Source organism: Squalius cephalus (assembly GCF_949319135.1).
Source record: "Squalius cephalus genome assembly, chromosome: 8".
NCBI classification, from domain to species: Eukaryota; Metazoa; Chordata; class Actinopteri; order Cypriniformes; family Leuciscidae; genus Squalius; species Squalius cephalus.
Window position 1 is genome coordinate 34,063,690 of NC_137129.1, and position 20,445 is coordinate 34,084,134.

At 38.1% G+C, this 20,445-nt stretch overlaps 1 protein-coding gene across 1 annotated transcript; it reads right to left on the reverse strand.

Annotated features, from left to right (window-relative positions):
• Positions 1–1,725: 1,725 nt before the first annotated feature.
• On the reverse strand, positions 1,726–20,116 carry snx27a (sorting nexin 27a). The gene is made up of 13 exons (XM_079877866.1): positions 19,569–20,116; positions 11,734–11,965; positions 11,462–11,654; positions 10,551–10,615; positions 10,361–10,465; positions 8,473–8,551; positions 6,802–6,965; positions 6,505–6,594; positions 5,625–5,774; positions 5,386–5,514; positions 5,209–5,268; positions 5,075–5,123; positions 1,726–4,062 (listed from the first exon to the last, which is right to left on the reverse strand). Exons 1-13 carry the CDS (start codon positions 19,886–19,888, stop codon positions 3,995–3,997), a joined length of 1,704 nt encoding a protein of 567 aa, XP_079733992.1. The 5' UTR covers positions 19,889–20,116; the 3' UTR covers positions 1,726–3,994.
• Positions 20,117–20,445: the final 329 nt, after the last annotated feature.

The following is a 20,445-nucleotide window of genomic DNA, read 5'->3' on the forward strand; positions in this document are numbered from 1 at the left end:
TAATAAAGAGAAAGTACTCCGCCATCTTGCTCCGACGAAAGTGACTTGAACGCACATGCCGTTATAAGCACGACTTCCCACCTCGTACGTACGAACTTCCCAGGAGGACTTGAACGCACCAATACACATGAAGGTGGGTGTAGGAAGTGGAGGAGAGAGAAGCATGAAGTGGGAAGTTAGCTAGAGGAGAGATGTCCTAGACAACGACAACGACTAACGTTAGAATTATATTCTCTTGAATTTTGATATGGCCGACACACGACCAAAGAGACGACGTTCCAATGAACAAATAGCAAAGAAGAGGGAAAAGGAGAAGGAACGCGCAAAGTCCCGAATTTACATCGGAAAAGCCTCCGACTCGTTCATGACTGTTTCAGGAAGCACGGAAGGGAGGGGACGAGATGAGGAGGAGGAGGGAGGGTCGAGCTAGCTTCCGTTTTGTTTGACATTACTTTGAACGTCAACATGAAGTGACGTCACCCTACATCGCTTAGAGCACCTTTAAAAACGGTGGGGTTCATTAATGGTAATAATTCGACAGAACAAATGTTGTAGGCTATCTGCAGATATTTGCATCCACCCCTTTTCTCTTTACCTCCCGTGAGGTGCATACAGAACTCGCCATTACACCTGTTAGCGGTTTTGCCCCCTGAATGCACGTGCATCCAGTATTGTTTGTATACAAGAAACCAGTCAATAACAGGCTTACCATTGTGAATGCAGTGTAAGACAAAAACACGGTTGGAAGGATTGATGATGTATTGCCTAATTTTGAAATGATTTTAAAAACAAACAAACAAAAAAATTGTTAGCCTAGACCTTATGCGCCAGAGAAACGAGGGCGCCGCCATCTTTAGAATATTGTCTTTTAACTTCCGTTTTTGCGGTCGCTCTGTATATTTCTATGGCGCTGCTGTCCAGGAGTAATTAGCTTTTGAAGTGGAGTTAACGAAAGTTATCATGAGGACTGTAATGTTTAAAGCAGATGACTTAACAAATGTCAGTCGACCGGGAAGATTTTAAAACGAGCCGTTCATTAATAAACACGCAAAATCGCTGTGAAAATACAGACCGGAAGTCAAAAGACAACGAGCGCAGCGCTGAAAAGGGGCGGGGCTACATGCAGTAATGCAATTGGTTACTTAGGATGCTTTAGGAATATCACGAGGCATTCACGTTTGCCTGCTAAGTGATATCAGTTATGTTGCAAAAAAGGCCAGCACATTCAAAAGAAATCAAACAATATATATTTTTTTTCAATAGGTCATTTTATTTAAAATAGTATGTTACAATGTTTCAACCTACATGATGTTTCTCAAAGTTTAAATTTTTTTTTATACCTCTGGTTAGTTTAACCTTCACACATTTCAGATATAAAACTATTGTATCCCGTTATTGTTAATTTATGCCATTATCTAGGCTACATGAAATAATGCACGCCCGTTCATCTCCTTCACGTATGCATTATATCTTTTGTCATACAAAGCCCCTTCCTAAACCCACCACAGCACAGGCCTTGTTTCAATCCCCTCCATTTAGCAGAAAAATAAATTAACGTTTTCAGTCAGAAAAGCTACAAAGACTCTGTCAGTACTACACAGAAGCAGTAAGATTTACAGATGAAGCACAGAAAACACAAAACAAATAGCCGTTAAACTTGACAGTATTCATCCCAACATACCAATTTTGGGGAAAACACTCAAAACATTAATAATACTTTCAAGATGGGCCAAAAGTTAAGAAAACACTCAATGGAAGAATAAGAGTAGGTTAGTGTCTTAAGTTTTAAACTGAAGGGTTATGATGATCTTTAATGGTTGAAGTTCAAGTTAATGACAAAAAACAAACAAATAATCATCCATGTTATAAATACATTCTGGTACATTCATATTCTTCCCTCCCGGCACATTGACACAAAATAAGAAATACTGACCAAACAATTAATATTATAGCGCTGGTGAACATTACGAGGTGGAACACTTTTGACATTTTCTAGACAATACAAAAAGTGTCGCACCTGGACTCCTGACGAAAGGACAAATTACACGACTGTAAAACACACAAGCCAAACTTTTTTTTTTTTTTTTCATTCACATTGATTAACTATCTGAACTAATCAAATATGGAAATAATCAGGATTGAAGACAAATCAAGTTTTTGTAAATACGCTTAGACCACAGATGCTACTGTGCTGCTGTAATAGGAGCCTTTACTCTAACCAGAGAGCAATCTGATGTAGCACACACACACACACACACACACACTATACAAACTCACTTATTGATCAAGGTATCGTAGCCAAGGTGGCTTAAGCATTTGGATGAGGATAAGCTCATTTATCACAGTATTGTGCTGGAATGGAATGGTGAAAGCTTCTGACTTGCATTAAACATGCGTGTCTGTTAAGAAAATGTTAAGCTGTGCCTTGTCCTGTGATGAGGGGGGCAACCAAGGTTTTTGCTATACCATTTTTTAAGCTCTAGTTCTCTACTATGCATTAAAAGAAGACCACTACAATGTAGACCACTACAAAAAAACCTGGCTGTTATTCTAGCACACTGTGGGGAATTTGCACATGAGTTTGAGACTATTGCCTTTTGCTTTCGAAGTTCTTATTCTAGAAAACATATGAGAGGACTGAGATCACAATATTCTCAGTCCGTCTCTTGTTTTCCCCGTTCAGATCTTGTCAGCAGGTTCACGTCTCTCTGTGAGGGAAGCCTCTGCAGTCTCGAACAATAAATTACACAAAAACAAACTCAGACCAGGACTCGCTCGATGATGTTCCCTCAGAGGCCAACACATAAACTGAACAGAAATAAACTGTCTCCTGAGCGCAGCTGCTTCTGTGTTTGATGCTGAGGCCCCCTACAGGTCGCTTGTGCGAACTACACTTAACCTTAAAGAGATAGTTCACATTCTGTCATCATTTACTCACCCTCAAGTTGTTCCAAACCTGTATGAATTTCTTTCTTCTGCTGAACACACACACACACACAATAAGATATTTTGAAGAATGTCAGTAGCCAAATAGTTCATGGGCCCCATTGACTTCCATTGCACTATGGAAGTCAATGAGGACCATCAACTGTTAGGTTCCCCGTATTCTTCGAAATATCTTCTTTTGTGTTCAGCAGAAGAAAGAAACTCATACAGGTTTGAAACAACTTGAGGGTGAGTAAATGGTGACAGAATTCTCATTTTTGGTTGAACTATCCCTATAATGTCAGTTCATAATCACTCCTGTCCTTAATTGCACAATCACACACACACACACACTTCCCATGTCACTGCTCCTACAGCCTTGTTTACTTCTCATTTAATCGAAATAAAATTAATAAGAGCTCATTTTAGTCAGCAATACTGGGAAAATCAAGCAATAATGCCATCACAATATTATTTTAGAGAGATCCCACACTAATTGTTTGTATGGTGACCTTGCTACACAAATTAATTATTTTTTTTTGTTAAGGCATGACGTCCCCCTCCCATATATATAGTTTAGTCAAACAATTGTGATAGCGGCTGCCATTCCAAATCACAAAGTGGTCATTTGTTAATACGCTGCCCTGATAACAGTGCCGATTCAGCTCTACCTTAGCTAATGCTCTCCAAAATCCAGCCAGTAGACTTAAAGAATAGCTTGTCTCCTAAACCAATGACGTGGAAGATCTTTCGATCTCGTCCTATGTGGTATTTTACATGTACTTAAGCAAGTTCAAAGTATCTATTGATGAAATGACAGTAGAACCCATTGGTGCTCTTGATCTGGGGTGAAACATCCCTGCAGCCTCTGCTCCGCCATGATAATGGCATTTTGCGTTGCCATATGGAAAGCTCTGCATCTGAAAGGCACACTTTTGTCTCCGTGGAAACATGGTTGTTATGGTGTCGCTGGGGGTGTTGCCGTGGTAACATGGTCATTATGGTGGTCTGCTCGAGTGTGATGATCCAGCGCAATTTCTGCTGTTCCACAGGGGTCTAGAGAGGGGTTTTAAGAAGTGGCAATCTCACCCCCTAGGTGGCGCCATCCCTTCTGTTGCTCCAGCGGCGAGATGTAATCTGCAATACAGAAGTGTTTCATTAGCTTTACTAAACATTTTAAAAGATTTGTAAAGCTTTTTTAAAATCTTAAATCCCCTATGCCTATGGATTCATAAATTCTGCCTTCTGTTTTACAGGTTCACTAAATTTAAAATCACATTTAGTGTTCGGGGAATTACATTCCCATTAGAGTACACACCAGTCATTTTCAATGGCCTAGAATGGGGCAACTTGGGCTCACAACAATGAATACTACTCGTACACACACACAAACTTTTATGTTAGATGCGATTAATCGCACTAAATTGATTTGACAGCACAAAAAAACACGTGTATATATAAACACGTGTATATATACACACACACACATATATATATATATAAAAATACATGATCATTTAACAAATTATTTAAATTAATTATAGCCTAAATGTAAAAATTATACAATTTATTATTTTTAAAATGTATAAAATATAATTTATATATTGTAAATTATATATTTTTTTATCAATGAATATTAAATAATAGATGAATAAATTATTTATTAAATTAATTTCAGTTCATACCACTAGATTAAATGAATTCAGTGCAGAAAAATACAAAAGAAAGTTATTGTATTATTTCAAATATTTACTTTGCACGAGCACAACTGAAATGTGCGAATACATTATTTGCTCAATGAATAAAACAGTGTTCAATAACAAAAAGCACATTTGCTGGAGTATTTCCAATCAATGCTAGCCTGCAGTGCATTGGAATCAATGTTTCATGCATTTTGTTTTACATAATAAAGGAATACATTTCCATTACTTGATCATCCGAGAAGGTGCAGGGTTCATTTTATGCACTGATGGCTGAAATGAGCATCACACGCATAACATGTGACTTTGTACTCATACTAAAATGTAAGTGTGGTAAGTATATGAACCTGTATTTCAGGTTTCTGCGCGAGTATGATCATCACATGAGTACGCTTGGAAAAATCTCATTAACTTGTGTGTGATTAAATGAGGGCAAAAGGTTCTCTTACCATTATTACTACAGTTCTTATTGCCTTTGTCTGAGGCCTCCTCTTCAACCTTTAACATATCAGAGAGAAACTCATTAACAAATGACAAAAAAGGCAAAGAAGTTAAAACAGAAATGTGTGCAAATTATTAATACCTCTTTTCTCCATTTGAGCTCACAGAAAATCCTCTCAAAGCACTCGTGCATGTAGTTAAACTGGAGAAGGGAACACAAACACACTCAACCAGGGCTTATTTCTGTTCGAAATGTTCTGAGAAACAGAATTCAGCAAGTAAATAATGAAGCAATCATTTTCATTTTGGGGTGACTTACATAAGGAGTGAATATTTTGACCCAACGAGGTTTCTTTTCTCCCCGCACATACTCAAAGCAGAAGGCCATTCCCTCCTCATCGGTGTCCCATCTTTGCATCTCTGACCATTCGAACACAATCACCTGATTCTGAGTCAAAGATAAAGAGTTACTATGGGCGAACAAATCAAACATGTTCTCATACGGCCAATTCTACGCCTCTAGGTTATGTCTGTACATTCTGAGCATCTTTCGCCCACCTCAAGAGTGCCGTCCTCTGTGCAGGCGTGTAGTTTGAAATGCTTCATGCTGATGGCCGTGATCACATGACCTTTCCTCCGCGAGTCACATGCACAGTGAGGGAAAGTCAACTCGTTATATCCCTCACATGAGCGCAAAAGACTCAGATACTGCGAGAGAAAGATCACAGAAAAGAAGGGGGGAAACAAATGTTTATTTTGTGTTCAAACAAAATGCCTTTACATATTATTAATAGATTTTGCTTAAAGTGTCCAGGTTACATTTCACCCAAAAATAAGAAGAATAAAACATACAATGAAGACTATCTTAGGACAATTAACATTTTTGTTTGGTACCCAATGTTATTAAAAAAAATGTTTTCATTAATTGAAACAAAGCTGAAATAAAATATAAATATTACATATATTAAATATGAAAATGTTGCCATGGAAAAAATACTGAAATAAAAGTTGAAATGCTAAAATTACTAAATCACTATTAGCAAATATTTAAAAACCAAAAAAAAAAAGGAATTACTAAAAATTAAACGGAAGGATATAAAAATATAGACAGCTGTAATAGTATATAAATAATACTATAACACTTTGAGCCATATATTAATTTTTGCATTACTCTAATGATTATTTTTTTTGCCTTACAGTTATAAGAATTTGTAATGTAATAGAAATGTATTGACAACTAAATGTTACAGTACAATACAATTTTTTTAAATTGATTTGATTATTATTAAAATAATTTCTTTTAATTCGATTTTTTAAGGTGAAATATGACCTGGACATGTTATTGACAGGGTTTCAATGAAGAGATGAATAGCATTTAAATTAAGCATTCTATTTAAAACTCTGTTTGGCATTATATGACGGATAAAGTATGGGAGACCGTTGTCATCTTTCTCTGTTCTGCTAGTTTCTGGAGCTGGTACGCTTTATCCTCTGCTTTAATGAATCCCTTCTTCACATCATCCTGTGCCTGAAGAAAAGAGACCAAAATTTTAAGTAAAACAAAGCAAGCATGTGTGGTATTAGATGATGCATTAACCTGACACCTTGCTAGCTGTTCAAAGTCCAGGTTTATGGTCTGCATTTACCATAATGTGCGACGTGTTTATATTTATAATGACATAATGACTAAATGACTTAATCTGCGATAAGAGAATTGACAATAACCCGGACTGACCTGATGGAAGCAGTAGTGCAGGGCCAGTGGGTTGTCCCGCAGCAGTTCCTCTTCCTGTGTGCTGAAGAGCCACTTGCGCACCGTGAGACACGTCCCAGGGACAGCAGACGTGTAGTTCTGAACATACAGCTTGTGCGGAAACTCATTAGGAGCCAATTTGCGCACTTTAGGAAGAAAAGTGCAAGTCACAAAACAGAAAAAGAGGACAAGAGAGAGATTTTCAGTAAATACTGCAAACAGTTTAGTGTTTCATGGTAAATGTAATATCTTTATATAGTGTAATATACACGGCAAATCTGCCATAGGTACACTACTGTTCAAAGTTTAGGGTCAAGTAACATTTTTTAAAATATAAATACATTTTATTTAGCAAGGACACAATAAACTGGCAGTGAAGAAATTTATAATGTTGTAAAAAATATATATATTACGAATCGGCATGGAATGAAACTGTTAAGCATTGAGAACAGTTTGGCCTGACGGTGGTAAAGCGGCCATGCTTTCCACAAAAATATTAGGCAGCACAATTGTTTTCAACAAACAATAAGAAGAAATGTTTCTTGAGCATCAAATCAGCATATCAGAATGATTACTGAAGGATCATGTGACACTGAAGACTGAGTAATGATGATGAAAATTCAGCTTGGCCAACACATTTTAAACTATATATTAAAATAGAAAATACTTATTTTAAATTGTAACAATATTTCAATACATTACTGTTTTAGTGTATTTTTGATTAAATAAATACAGCCATGGTGAGCATAAGGAACATTGAAGAAATCTTACTGACCCCAAACATTTGATTTATCTGATGATTCTGGTTATCAACTCAATGGAGGGGAAGACTTTCACTAACAACTTAAATTTTGATCTGTTTGACACAAAGCTATCGTATGACTTGGAATATAAAGAACAATTCACATGGACCACTTGGATGACACTTTTCTGGTACGTTTTCTTCCTTTTTGAAGCCTGAAAGCCCCATAGAAGTTACATGTTTCAACTCAATATTTGATATTTAAAACTATCTAGCCGTCATATGTGGGATAACTACATGTGTATTTTTACAGACAAAAACATTCGGTAAGACTTTAGTTTGGGGACCAAATCTCACTATTAACTTGTTGCTTATTAACTTGCATATTATAAAGCACACATTAATGCCTTATTCTGCATGACCATATTCTACATCCCTTAATCGCACTCCATACCTAAATTAACCACTATAACAACTACCATACTAACTATTGATTAACAGTAAATTAGGAGTTTATAGATGCAAAAGTCAGAGTTAATAGTGTATATGTGTTCCCCAAACTAAAGTGTCACCAAACATTCTTCTATAAACGTATGCAAGAAGGGTTTTGTGAAGGATTTACACAGAAATCTGTTATGTTCATGTTTCATTACCAAGGCCCAATGGCCTTATGAGCTCAGTAGCACCTTATCTGAGCTTGCCAGCTGGGGCAAAACATTGTTTGTTTGATTAAGAAAAGATCACGAAGCGGCAGTTTAATCACTGTTTAAAAGAATCATAAGCGCAATTACTTTTGACTTCATAACAAGGTCAACTGCTTTCCTCAGTGAATATCTAAATGCTTTCTTCCCTTCCTGTTAGAGGCCAACTCAGAACACAGACACGTGAAGGAAAATAGAGCCATTACTCACCAAATGAGTGGTTTATAACTTCAAAGAGAGCAAAGTAACTGGCCATCATGCTGTCCATCCCAACCTTCATGACAAGAGCCTGAAAAAGGGAAAATTATACTTGTTTATGACTAGGATGAGCTGTTGTTGAGGTCATTGAGTTGATATTTAAAAGAAATAAAGAAATAAACAAATGCAGGAAAAATTATTTTCAACTCTCATTCTGACCCTTTGTCTGAAATGATCTGTTTTTAAGGGGCGGCTCTTTTAAGGCTTGTCAGTAAACAGCCAGTGTTATGATTGGCTAACGTCACTGCATTGGAAATAGTAGGCGTGTTCGACTTCATGCAGCGCTGCACAGACTGAGTGGCGTCTGAATTGAAGCATTGAGATAGCGCAGACGCCACGTCACTGTGAAGTATGGCATCAAAATACAGCAACATAGCCGTTTCAAGATTGGCTTTTCATGTAACTAACTATAATGTTATATTGTCATGTTTATCAAAATGGCCCCCATTTAATGGTATTTAAATAGTATAGGCTTATGTTGAACTTTATTCTCGTACAGACGGCGCTGTATTAAGCAGTACATGAAAAGTGTTTCTGTTGCTTCAGGAAAACATCTGAAACGTCTGTGTAACGTCTGTCAAGTCCCAACTTGAGGGCTCGGTTTTCAATTCCATTATGAAATTGCTAACTTATGGTTTGCGATGCAGTTGCTGTCAGACCCATTCAATACAGCTGGCTAAAAGTTTCAAGAGAAGTTTCTTTGCGAACTCTCCATTACACTACCTCGTTTACAAAACAATCTGCAGTCAAAAGACTGAACGTGTATGTATACTGTAACCAGTGTAGACGACGTCAGTGATTATAATCTATTCGCTTTTGGTGTGACGCTCGCATCCGGTGTTGACAGGTTTTGGCCATTAAAGCTACACTGTGTGATATTTTCACACATCTAGCAGTGAAATTGTATGACTACCCAGTGAATATTAGTTTCTGTTCCTTTCAATTCCGAGGGCGTTTTAACTCCTACGGTGGCCGTATTATTCCAAGATTAACATGGCTTCCAGTTCGACTTCGTCCATGAGTGTTCCTTCAAGTGATGAGGTTACTTTAGAAAACTATTACAAAGTGCATTTAGTTATTTAGTCAGTTACTCCAATATTGACTTTGGTCTTGCTGATTTGCCTGTCGCCTTAACGTTTTAATTCTCTATTTCGCTTCCTTGGCGACTCTGCTACATGTCCTCGAAAATAGGCGTGATCCTCCATCAGCAATCTTTCAAATCTGCCGGCAGTCGCGAGTAATCTCCCCCTCGCATTCGTCACGGTGTCACTGAGTGTAAAACGCGGAAGGCGAAGCTTGAATTTCCAGGTATGTCCCTCTTTGGCGAATGTATTTTCAAGATGGAGGCGCAACATGGCTGCCGCCATTCGAGCGACTCGCTCGTATGTATTATAAATGGCAGATTTTACGCTTACGAGAATACTTGATTAGTTGGTGGAAGTAATTACAGATGAATGAGCACATATACTTTTGATAGAACAAAGTGTTTTTTGCTAAGAATCAACTTATAAAGTTACACAGTGTAGCTTTAAGCAACTGAACAATAGTAGGCGGGGCCTATGGTGCGATGATGTATAATTATTTGTCGATGTTGGAGGCAGTCATATGCAAATGTATTAGCCCATGTGACATCACAGATCCCACAACATCCAAACAAGCTGTTTTTGGAGTTTTAATAAATAAATGCTTTGTTTATAATGAAGATGACGTCTTAAGCTATGAAACTTGCAGGATGCTTTAATCGTACAAAACCTCTTATATATCAAAATATCAAATAAAATTTTATTTAATGACCCCTTTAAATAGTCAGACTGTGTTGCATGAACATATGACATTTTACCTGGTAAACCTGGTCAGTGGTGCTATTCTTTCGGACTCTCACTGAAGCTGTAGTTTTATCAGGCAGAGCTATCCGTAACTCGACATCTGTTACACTGTTGTGGTTCTATAACACGAAGCGCATGTTAAACAGAGTCGTTGAGCAAAACCACTTCCACACAGATCTACAGATTTTGCACACACTTACTTACCTCGTTTGATTCAGACAGGAATTCTTGCATAATGTCACTCTCACCTATGATCCGCACTGAGCAGACTAAAAAGAAAGAAGTCGAGAGACAGGATATATATTTATATAGAGCTCAGCAGAAGTGCATTTTATATCTCATGCATCTATGAGCAAGTGTACAAAACCACATCCAATGGTGGCTTACTGCAAAGATGACAATCCAAAAACATCCTTGAACAAATGTAAACAAATGTAATAAAAGTAAAAAATCAGGGGCCAGATTCACGAAATCTTCTTGAGAAAGAACTTAAAGAAAATCCTCTAAGAAGTTCATAAGAATGTTCCTAAGTGCAATTCTTGAAAAATTCTTAAGAACACATTTTTTTGACAGGCTTTGGTGTTACTGAAAGAAAAACACCTCAAAGCTTGTATTTCTGCACTGCCTGCAGATTGCTGTAGTTATCATTAGAAAAGTGCAGACTACTTTGGTCACGACTGGCTTGACGGGAGTTAATCAGTCAGCGCCATGTTTTTAAATGCACCGTGTCAAGTTAAAATACATTTTTTTAAAAGAGCCTGTCTCAAGAAGATGCAGAACGTCGTTTTGCACTTTCTATAGAGTGAATGTGTCCTGTATCTGTCGCTAGTTCTAGCTAGAGTGAACACATCATGTACAGCCTACGCGTTCACTCGAGAAGTGATCACTATTTTAATAATCGATCCGTGTCACTCATCCTAGTATTATGTATTATATGTAGCTAGTGTTATGTTATAATGCTTAATCTTTGAAACAACCAAATAAATTCATTAAACATCTTACCTTTGGGGATTTAAGACAGGTTGGTGGTTTATCCTAACTGAACTAAGGCCTAATCCTGGCTTAATCTAAACCCTGTCTGTAAAACCGGGCCTTAATGTCCTCCTCTCTCTCACCTCTCTCCATGTATTCCTCCAATCCTCTCCTGCGAGCGTCCAGCTGTTGTTCAGACAGAGAGAAGGGCCACTTCCCTGGCAGTTTCGGGAAAGTGTAGCTGGAAAACTCTCTCTTCAGGTTCTGATGAAGTATTGCAAACTCCCGGTAACGCTTCGAGCACATCTGTCTGCCCGACATGTACACGTTATACACCTAAGACGGGAGGAAACAAAGATTATTAGCACTAAACAACCAAGAAGGAAAAAGCTTTTATGCTTTCTGCGCAACTCACCACAAACTTCTCGGAGTGCTGTTCCACATGTTTGTATGTGGGGACTGAAATGGGGACGGCCTGCTTGTCGCTGTAGTCGTAACTGGGCTGCACTGCACTTTCTTCTCCGGCATCAAGTCCGTCCCCTTCCTGTGCCGGGACAGAGAGCACGGTCAACACCAGCTCCCTCTCTCCGGCCCGGATCAGATCCACTACCTGCTTGTGCGTCGCCCCCTCCACGCTCACCCTGTTACTGCAGGAGAAACGGAAAAAAGTGGGTCATGTTACAGGGGTGAAATATTAAGACGGTTTGGGGCCGGTTCATCTTTTTTTACTGATTTTGGAAGAAGCCTTTCATACTCATCAAGGCTGCATATTTGACCAAATATACAGTAAAACACTAGCCTAGTTAAAACCAGACTATTGTCAGTAATAACTGAGTTATGGTCTGGAAAAGCTTCATTAATAACTCATTTCCAAAGGGGCGTCACCAACGGACGTCGCTCAAATGCCTCTGGGCGCAGTTGGATAAACTCCTAAAACCAATCAGAGCGATCGTCATCGTGTAAAGCCATATGCTGCGTCCCAATTCGCCTAAGTTACACTACGCCATAAAAGTATGTACTCTTTTTGTGAAGAAAAGGTATTTACTTTTGAATGTGTAGCAAAAAAGTAGGCAAGCTTTTGGACATACTACTTCATCATCTTTATCGGACGGATCTGTCGCGTGCATCCTGTCACTTAAACTGCCCTGTCAATCATCGTGTCACAGTTAAAATCCTCTATTAAATCTAATTTAATTTCCTACCGTTTCAGAGAGAAATGTAGTAGCACGTTCATCTGCCAGTGGGTCTTTCATGGAGACTGTCCTCATGTGTTTGCAATTTAAATATAATAATGCATTTAAAAGTTGCTGCGCTTCACCAACGGACGTCGCTCAATGGGCGCAATTGGATAGACCTAAAACCAACCAGAACGATCGTCATCGTGTAAAGCCCGCCCCAACGTTTCTGATTGGTGCCGCGGTTTCGACGGATTAGAAATGGGCTTGAATGAGCTCTTTGCCAGACTACTTGCAGAGCAAATCTAAATTTGCCGGAAGTTGTCTGGGTTTTCCCAGGCTAGTAAAACACTGAAATACTAGTACAATTTAAAATAACTGTTTTAATATATTTAAAATTGTAATTCATTTCTGATATGGTGAGCTGAATATTCATCAGCAATTACTCCAGTCTTTAGGGTCACATGATCCTTCAGAAATCATTCCAATATGCTGATTTGATGTTCAACATTTCCTATTATTATTATCACAGTTGAAAACAATTGTGCTGCTTAATTATTATTTTTTTTTTTTAAGGATTCACTGATGGATAGAAAGTTCAAAAGCACAGCATTTATTTGTGTTCATGTTTATTTTTTGTAACATTATTAATGTCTTTACTGTCACTTCTGATTAATTGAATGCATCTTTTCCTGAAATATTAATTCAAAATAAACCCCACACTTTTTGAATGGCACTGTATGTCCATAGATATTCAAAATCTCATTGGTGTTGAGGGAACTCATTTGACCACACAAGGCAAAAATTGGCTTTATTTTAAAACATTTAATTGTGATTTGCAAGCAAATCAGCCCTTTAGCATACCATTTTAATTGGATATCTGCATTAAGCATTGAGATCTTCAATAGTGAAACAATCCAAACATTGTTTTCCCTTCACCATTAAAGCAAAGGTTACTCTCTTTAAACTGGTGTAATAAGCCATTTTACAATTAATGGAAATGAAACCCAGAGTAGTCTATTAACCAAAGGTTTACATTTCAAGTAGGGAACTGCTGATGTCTTTTTCAAAAAGTCTGTTTTTTTTGCAGCTGGTTTACAGGGTTTTTCAGCTAATAAAAGGTTGAGGGTCACCGGGATCTCTCCCTTTATTAATTTTTGTTTGCATATGAACATGATCCCACCAACAATGACACATATAGCACATGCCACCTGCCCATCACTTATTATTATTATTATTATTACCACCATCACTTATTCATAAACCAGGTGACAGATGGAGGAAGACAGTAATGGGGAGGTATATTTCCTGACGCCATGCAAAAATGAGGGTAGACAAAGCTGACAACCCAGCTTTCTACACTGCCACAGAACGAAATCCACTAGTGATTTGATTATATTAAAAGTGGAGGGAAATAAATGCAAGGCTCTTCTGGTAGAATTCATTTACATTCTCAATAGGAAAAAAACATAAAAATAAATTCATCCACGGCATAAACAAAGACAGTGTCTCTAGTAATGGAAATAAATACTTTCACTTTATAACAAAATATATAAAGCAGAAAAATATGGTGCTTGTATTCTCTGTCATAACTTTAAATCACCAGAAATATTGATAGGGATTATTATTGGGTCTCTTAACTTATCCTAAATCCCAACTGTCCATACCCCAAAATCTATGCCAATGTCTTATACTTTAATCCAATTCAATATAAAATCACATGCTTGAAGACTTGAACATGCTGAACAATGAGTTTGGAACAGGAACAAACTGTTGTGTAACATGACATTCACATGACCAGCTAATGACTGCAACGATTCCCTGATACTTCCTCATTTCAGATTGGAAGCACTGTTATAATTCTAAAGAAGATACCATTTTGATTTTCTTTTCCTTGTTCATTTCCTTGTATCATTGAACTGAAGACAGGGACGACGCTCACCAAAGACTGTAAATGGAAAACAGCTCATAAACAAACTCAGCCTTGGATTGTGAACCCACTCCTTCTTCCTTAAAGGAGTTCCTCAGGAAACCAGCCTTGGGCTAATGAAACCTTTACATACTAGGATTATTTCCAAAAAAAAAACAAAGTTAATGTCAAAGCATTACAAAAAACAATCTTGAAAGTTCCAGTTCCCATTTATTCATCACAAATGGCCAGTTGGTTCTTTAAAAGGGTCCAGATGCAACACTTAGCGTGTGAGATATAATATATAACATTCACATTGATTAACACAATAACAACTAGGGTTGGCACAGTACCAAAATTTCAGCCGATACAAATACCAGTAAAATTTTGCATTCTTGGTACCAATTTTCTAGAGCAAAAACTGCTGATTTAAGTACTAACTTCAAAATATTTTGTCCCGTTTTGTCTTGTCCGTTGGTTATCATGGTCAATCATCGCAGTTTAGATTTAATCGCCCATTTAAATACAGTTGTCAATCCGGAAACTGCACAATGAATCTTTTATTTACATCGTGTTTTCACTTTGTTGGTTATAATGAAAGGATTCATTATTGAACAAAACAAATCCTCTTGCATTTTCAGTGGTGTTAAAGGTGCTTAAAGCTGTAGTCTACGATGTTGAAAATCGGTCGAGAAAGCCTGAGACAGTTGTGAAGTTTTAAAAAACTCATCCCGCCCCTCCACACACACCCCCCTCCCTTCTGTGCTACCTGATCCCTCCCACCGGGAAACGACCTAAACAACGTCACTCAGTCAAGCTGTGATCACCGGTAGTAAACATTGGCGCATCTTGTTCAAATTCCGATCGGCTCGAACAGAAACTGAATATATACTGAAATATATTCAAGCACTTCAAGAAATATAATCACTTTGACCCGTGATAGGCGATGCTAAACGGCTAACATTCCAATGCCGACCGGCAGCATAAGCATGTTGTCAGACTGATAAAAAGCTATTATGTAACACCTCACACCATAAAAGTAAAAAATAAATGCTTACCTGCTCAACAAAAAGTCAGCCGTGTCAGCGTCGTTTTTTTTTTGGTTTGTTTTTTCTCCATTGCTCAGCTGATGCTACTTTGCTAGCTACCATAGACTGTCAGCTGCTTGCCCGCGAAATTTCATGACGCAGGAGGGGGGCGGGGTGGGGTGCGGTGGGGTGGAGACGCGAGCGTCAAGAGGAGCGGGGGATTGGATGAGAGCAGTTGACCAATGTAAGCTGTCCGGCCGGACAGCTTACATTGGTCAACTTCTCTGCAGCTGTACACCCAATAGAGTGAATGGATTTTTTTCATTCTTTTTTCTCTTCATATTGTTAGGACTGTACTGTAGAACCATAACCAGCATCTAAACGAGGTTATTAATAATGAACAATCTTTGAAATCGTAGACCATAGCTTTAAGCGATGTCACGCATTTTTTAGGCTGAAATATTTTTTGTCACATACAGCAAACATCTCCTCACTATCCGCTAGCTGCCAGTCCTCTGAACACACTGTAAAAAAACGCGGTCTCTGTAGACAGCCCAGGCTCCACAAACGGCAACAAAAACAAACTGGCCCAACCTGGACCACGAAACATAACAAACAGTGTTCTAGCCAATAACCGACAAGAATGATTGGCAGGTGGGGGTTGGGGGGTTAGTTTGCGTGCACATGAAGGGGGGTGTGGGGAGTGGAGGAGAGAGAAGCATGAAGAGGGATGTTAGCTAGAGGAGAGATGTCCTAGACAACGACAATGACTAACATTAGAATTATATTCTCTTGAATTTTGATACACACGACCAAAGAGACGACGTTCCAATGAACAAATAGCAAAGAAGAGGGAAAAAGGAGAAGGAACGTGCGAAGTCACGAATTTACATCGGAAAAGCACGGAAGGGGAGGGGAGGGGAAGGGATGAGGATGAGGGAGGGTCGAGCTAGCCTCCGTTTCATTTGACAATACTTCGAACGTCAACAAGAAGTGACGTCACCCAACATCGCTTAGAGCACCTTTAAGTAGATTGTGAATAACTTACTGACTAGCACCTCTGATAGGCCACCTTGTTCACATGCTTAACAGCTATGATTGTGATTGGCTACAATGCTCAACGCTTGTAAAAACAAAAAACGCTGTAAATAAAAACCTGATGCATAGGGTCGCTGTGATTTTGCCAAGACATGTTCCTAGATCAACATCTATTGAACAACATTCCTGTCCAAACACATATTCCTAACACTATCCTTATCTCTACACCTAACCCGACCCATCATTTATCCCTAAAATCAGAGGGAAATAAGCCCCTAAACCTTGTTGTAAGCCTAAACTTGATATTAACTAAAAAACTATCCCTCAAATCGGATTGGTTTATTGAAATGTTGTTCTTCCAGGATCAACAACGATGTTGATCCAGGAACAGTTCTACTTGGTAAAATCACATTAACCGATGCTCAGACAGCGGTCAAACACACACATCTATTCAAATATACCGGGTACTCGTACTACTGGTACTGCAGAAATGCTGGTGCCATCAACTTTTGCTTTAGTACCGACTGGTACCAGTAGTACCAGTACATTTGACAACCCTAATAACCAAAACCACCTCAAATCTGTTTTCAAAGCTGATTTGTTTAAAAAGACTATTTAGCAGCATTGCTCAACAACTGTTCTTAAAAAAACATACTAACCAAAATATTTATCATGTTCCTAAAGACATTCCTCTAGAACTTCCAGTGAATAACTAGAGCTAAAGAAATGTGTTTTAAATGAACTTGTTAAAGTAAACTTGACCGAGGCTAAGTAAGTAGCAACCTTCATGTCCCTAATAACCTTTTGCATTTCCTTCCTTTCAGGGAGGGGTAGGCTAAATGTTTTCATGACATTTTCAATGGGATAAAATTAGCAAAATCGAACACATTACTGAATCAGACCTTCATTTTGAGTAAATGTGAAGTTTTACAGAGAACAATGAGTGATAAAAATAACTATAGAGGAGTTTAGCATCATTTCTATTTAAAAATAGTCTCCTGACATTAGTGTGCAGTAGCCTACATGAATTATTTCTTTGTTTACACACACACGAGCCCGGAGTTTATCTAATACACACAATTTAGATGGCCAAACATTGAGTTCAGACAGAGATAGACTGTCTGAGAAAAGTGGTTTGAGTGAAACCAACAACAGCACACCACCAGCACACCACCTTATTGACTGAAACTGACACTGTGAAGAACTGCACTACATTCTGCGGTCCTTGTGAATCCTTATACAACTTCTGATTTTCCCATAAGATAAAACAGTGACCCCAATACGTCTCAGTTTTACAATGCTGATCATGTTACCCGTCACACCTCCAAATAACTATGACCAGTGGCGTGGCTCTATACATAGGCTACATAATCTAGCTTATGAATTAACATGCAAAGCAGATCTGTAAAATATTCACTGAAGAAGGAAGATACTTTCTAAAACCTGTTCTCAATGTTCACACGTTTGCTCATTGCAGTAAACTATAAAAATAAATTATACCAGTAGTTACATATACTATTATATAGTAAAATGCCAATTCATCTGCCAATATTTTGACTTATCTTATTAATAAGATCATCTTTCTGCTTAATGTCAAACTTATACTGACAGCCTTGTTAATAGTGCACATTTTCAAATATTCTCTGGTGAAATTTGAGTAAATATTATTGGTGGTTGACATGTTTTTAGTGCCCACTGCCAATAATTAGAGAGCACAGCAGCCAATATAATACTGATATATATATATATGTAATATAGGACAATACATCTTAATTAAGTCAACTGGCATGTAATAGGCTGGCATGTGCATTACTGTTTAAAAGTTTGGGTTCAGTAAGATTTTTTAAAAATAAATTTATACTTTTATTCAAGGAGTCAAGGGCACATTAAATTGAACAAAAGTAAAGACATTTATAATGTTACAAAAGATTTCTATTTTAAATAAATGCTGTTCTTTCGGATCTTGCTATTCATCAAAGAATGCTCAAAAAAGATTATGTATTACAGTTTGCACACAAACAGCAGCTCAACTGTTTTCAACATTGATAATAGTAAGAAATGTTAGGCATCAAATCAGCATATTAGAAAGATTTCTGAAGGATCATGTGACGCTGAAGACTGGAGTAATGATACTGAAAATTTAGATTTGCCATCACAGGAATAAATTACAGTTTTAAACATATGAAAATAGAAAACAATTATTTCAAATGGTAATAATATTTCACAATTTTACTGTTTTTACTGCATTTTTGATCAAATAAATGCAGCTTTGGTGAGCATAAGTGACTTATTTTCTTACCGACTGAAACGTTTGAACAGTAGTGTATATGATGATATTAAACCATTTTTATACAACGTTCACTTATACAAGAAAACACCCACACCCACATGTTTACTTATACTTTTAGTGAATATATATATTAGATAGATAGATAGATAGATATAAATAATGGAAAATATGTGCTTCTTTAAATTTGTTAGTTTTATGTAATCTTTGCTACTTATGTACATTATATCGACCACATAGAATTATATAGTTATTGGCCATTTTAAAAACACATATCTGTTGACCACTGCACTTTTTAAAATGGTCAATCATATGCACTTCCTAGGCCAGGATAGTAACGCTCATATCAAGCATAATTTAGGATGCTAACTTGTCAAGAACTAGCCTACATTTATCAGCTGCATCGATGATAAGAGATCAATATGACAGCATGTGATCATGCAACTGTCATGCATCAACAAGTCATGAGTGAGAGACTCTTCTGGATTTATATGACACACAAGCATAAGCTGGCTATATAGCACGCACGAATTATTGAATAAACGCCGATGATGCCCCTGTTGCACAACAACCGTTCTGCGTTTGAAAACTTCCAGTACGTGTTATCTGCTCAAGCCTTACATAATAATGATCTGTTTATTGCATTAGCAGGGATGTGTTGGCATGCACGGCCACGAAGGCTTAAACAAGTCCAATGCTAATGTGTAAAAATAACGCAAAGCCACCAGTGACTATGTGTCAAACAGACTGACAGTAGAGCAAAGCTTATTCCCAGGCTAAAATGAGAAGTAAAGTGGAAAATAAAAGACTTACACCTCTAGTATTCTGTCTCCTTTCACGATACCGGCCCGGTCCGCCGCACCCCCGGGTAGCACGGCGCTTACATGCTGGAGAGGAGCGTACAGCTCCCCGTTAATGCTCCGCAGTTGGCCGCCTTCACTTACTTGACCGCGGACGTTGAATCCGTATCCAGATTCTGACTTTATTATCCGAACCACGCGCGGACCCGAAGTCACCAAGGTCGGGGTCTGGCTACCAGAACCGAGCATCCCCGATCCGTTAACGCGGGGCGCTGTGGGCAGCAGTGACGGAGGAGCGGGCCGAGCAGTCTCATCTCCTTCGCTTTCCGCCATCTTTAACTCGCTTTTCACCCCCTCTCCTCCCGGAGGCCTTCAAAACAACAAGCCAGAAATACGCGTGACCCGCCCAACCATCACAAGACTTCTTTCACTTTCACAGACTGTGTCCAGTGTGTTCAGAGGAGGACGGAGAGCCTCTTGTGGAGGTTGTCCGTTTGTTTAGGTGAATTATGTAAGAGGATATCCTGTGACAGACTAACAGTACGAGGCACAGCTGAAGCCAAGGATGGTTGCATGGAAGAAGCTGCAATCACTAGTGTTTTTACCATGATAGCAAATAAAAAGTGACATGATGATGTAGCCTACCAAAATATTACCAGGGCAAGTTGCCAAAATAAATTTTCTTTTGCTACAGCTGTTGTGTAAACAATTGAACTCAATAAAACCACACTGACATACATTCTGACAAGAGTCAATCATTCAGTTTCAGATCTTTATTTTCAGATTTTAGAATATTTTTCATATATTGGGGCAAGTTGTCATATTTTTGGCCAGAACATTAATATTTTGTATATTGTTTATTATTATTATTTTACATTTGTCAAAATTTA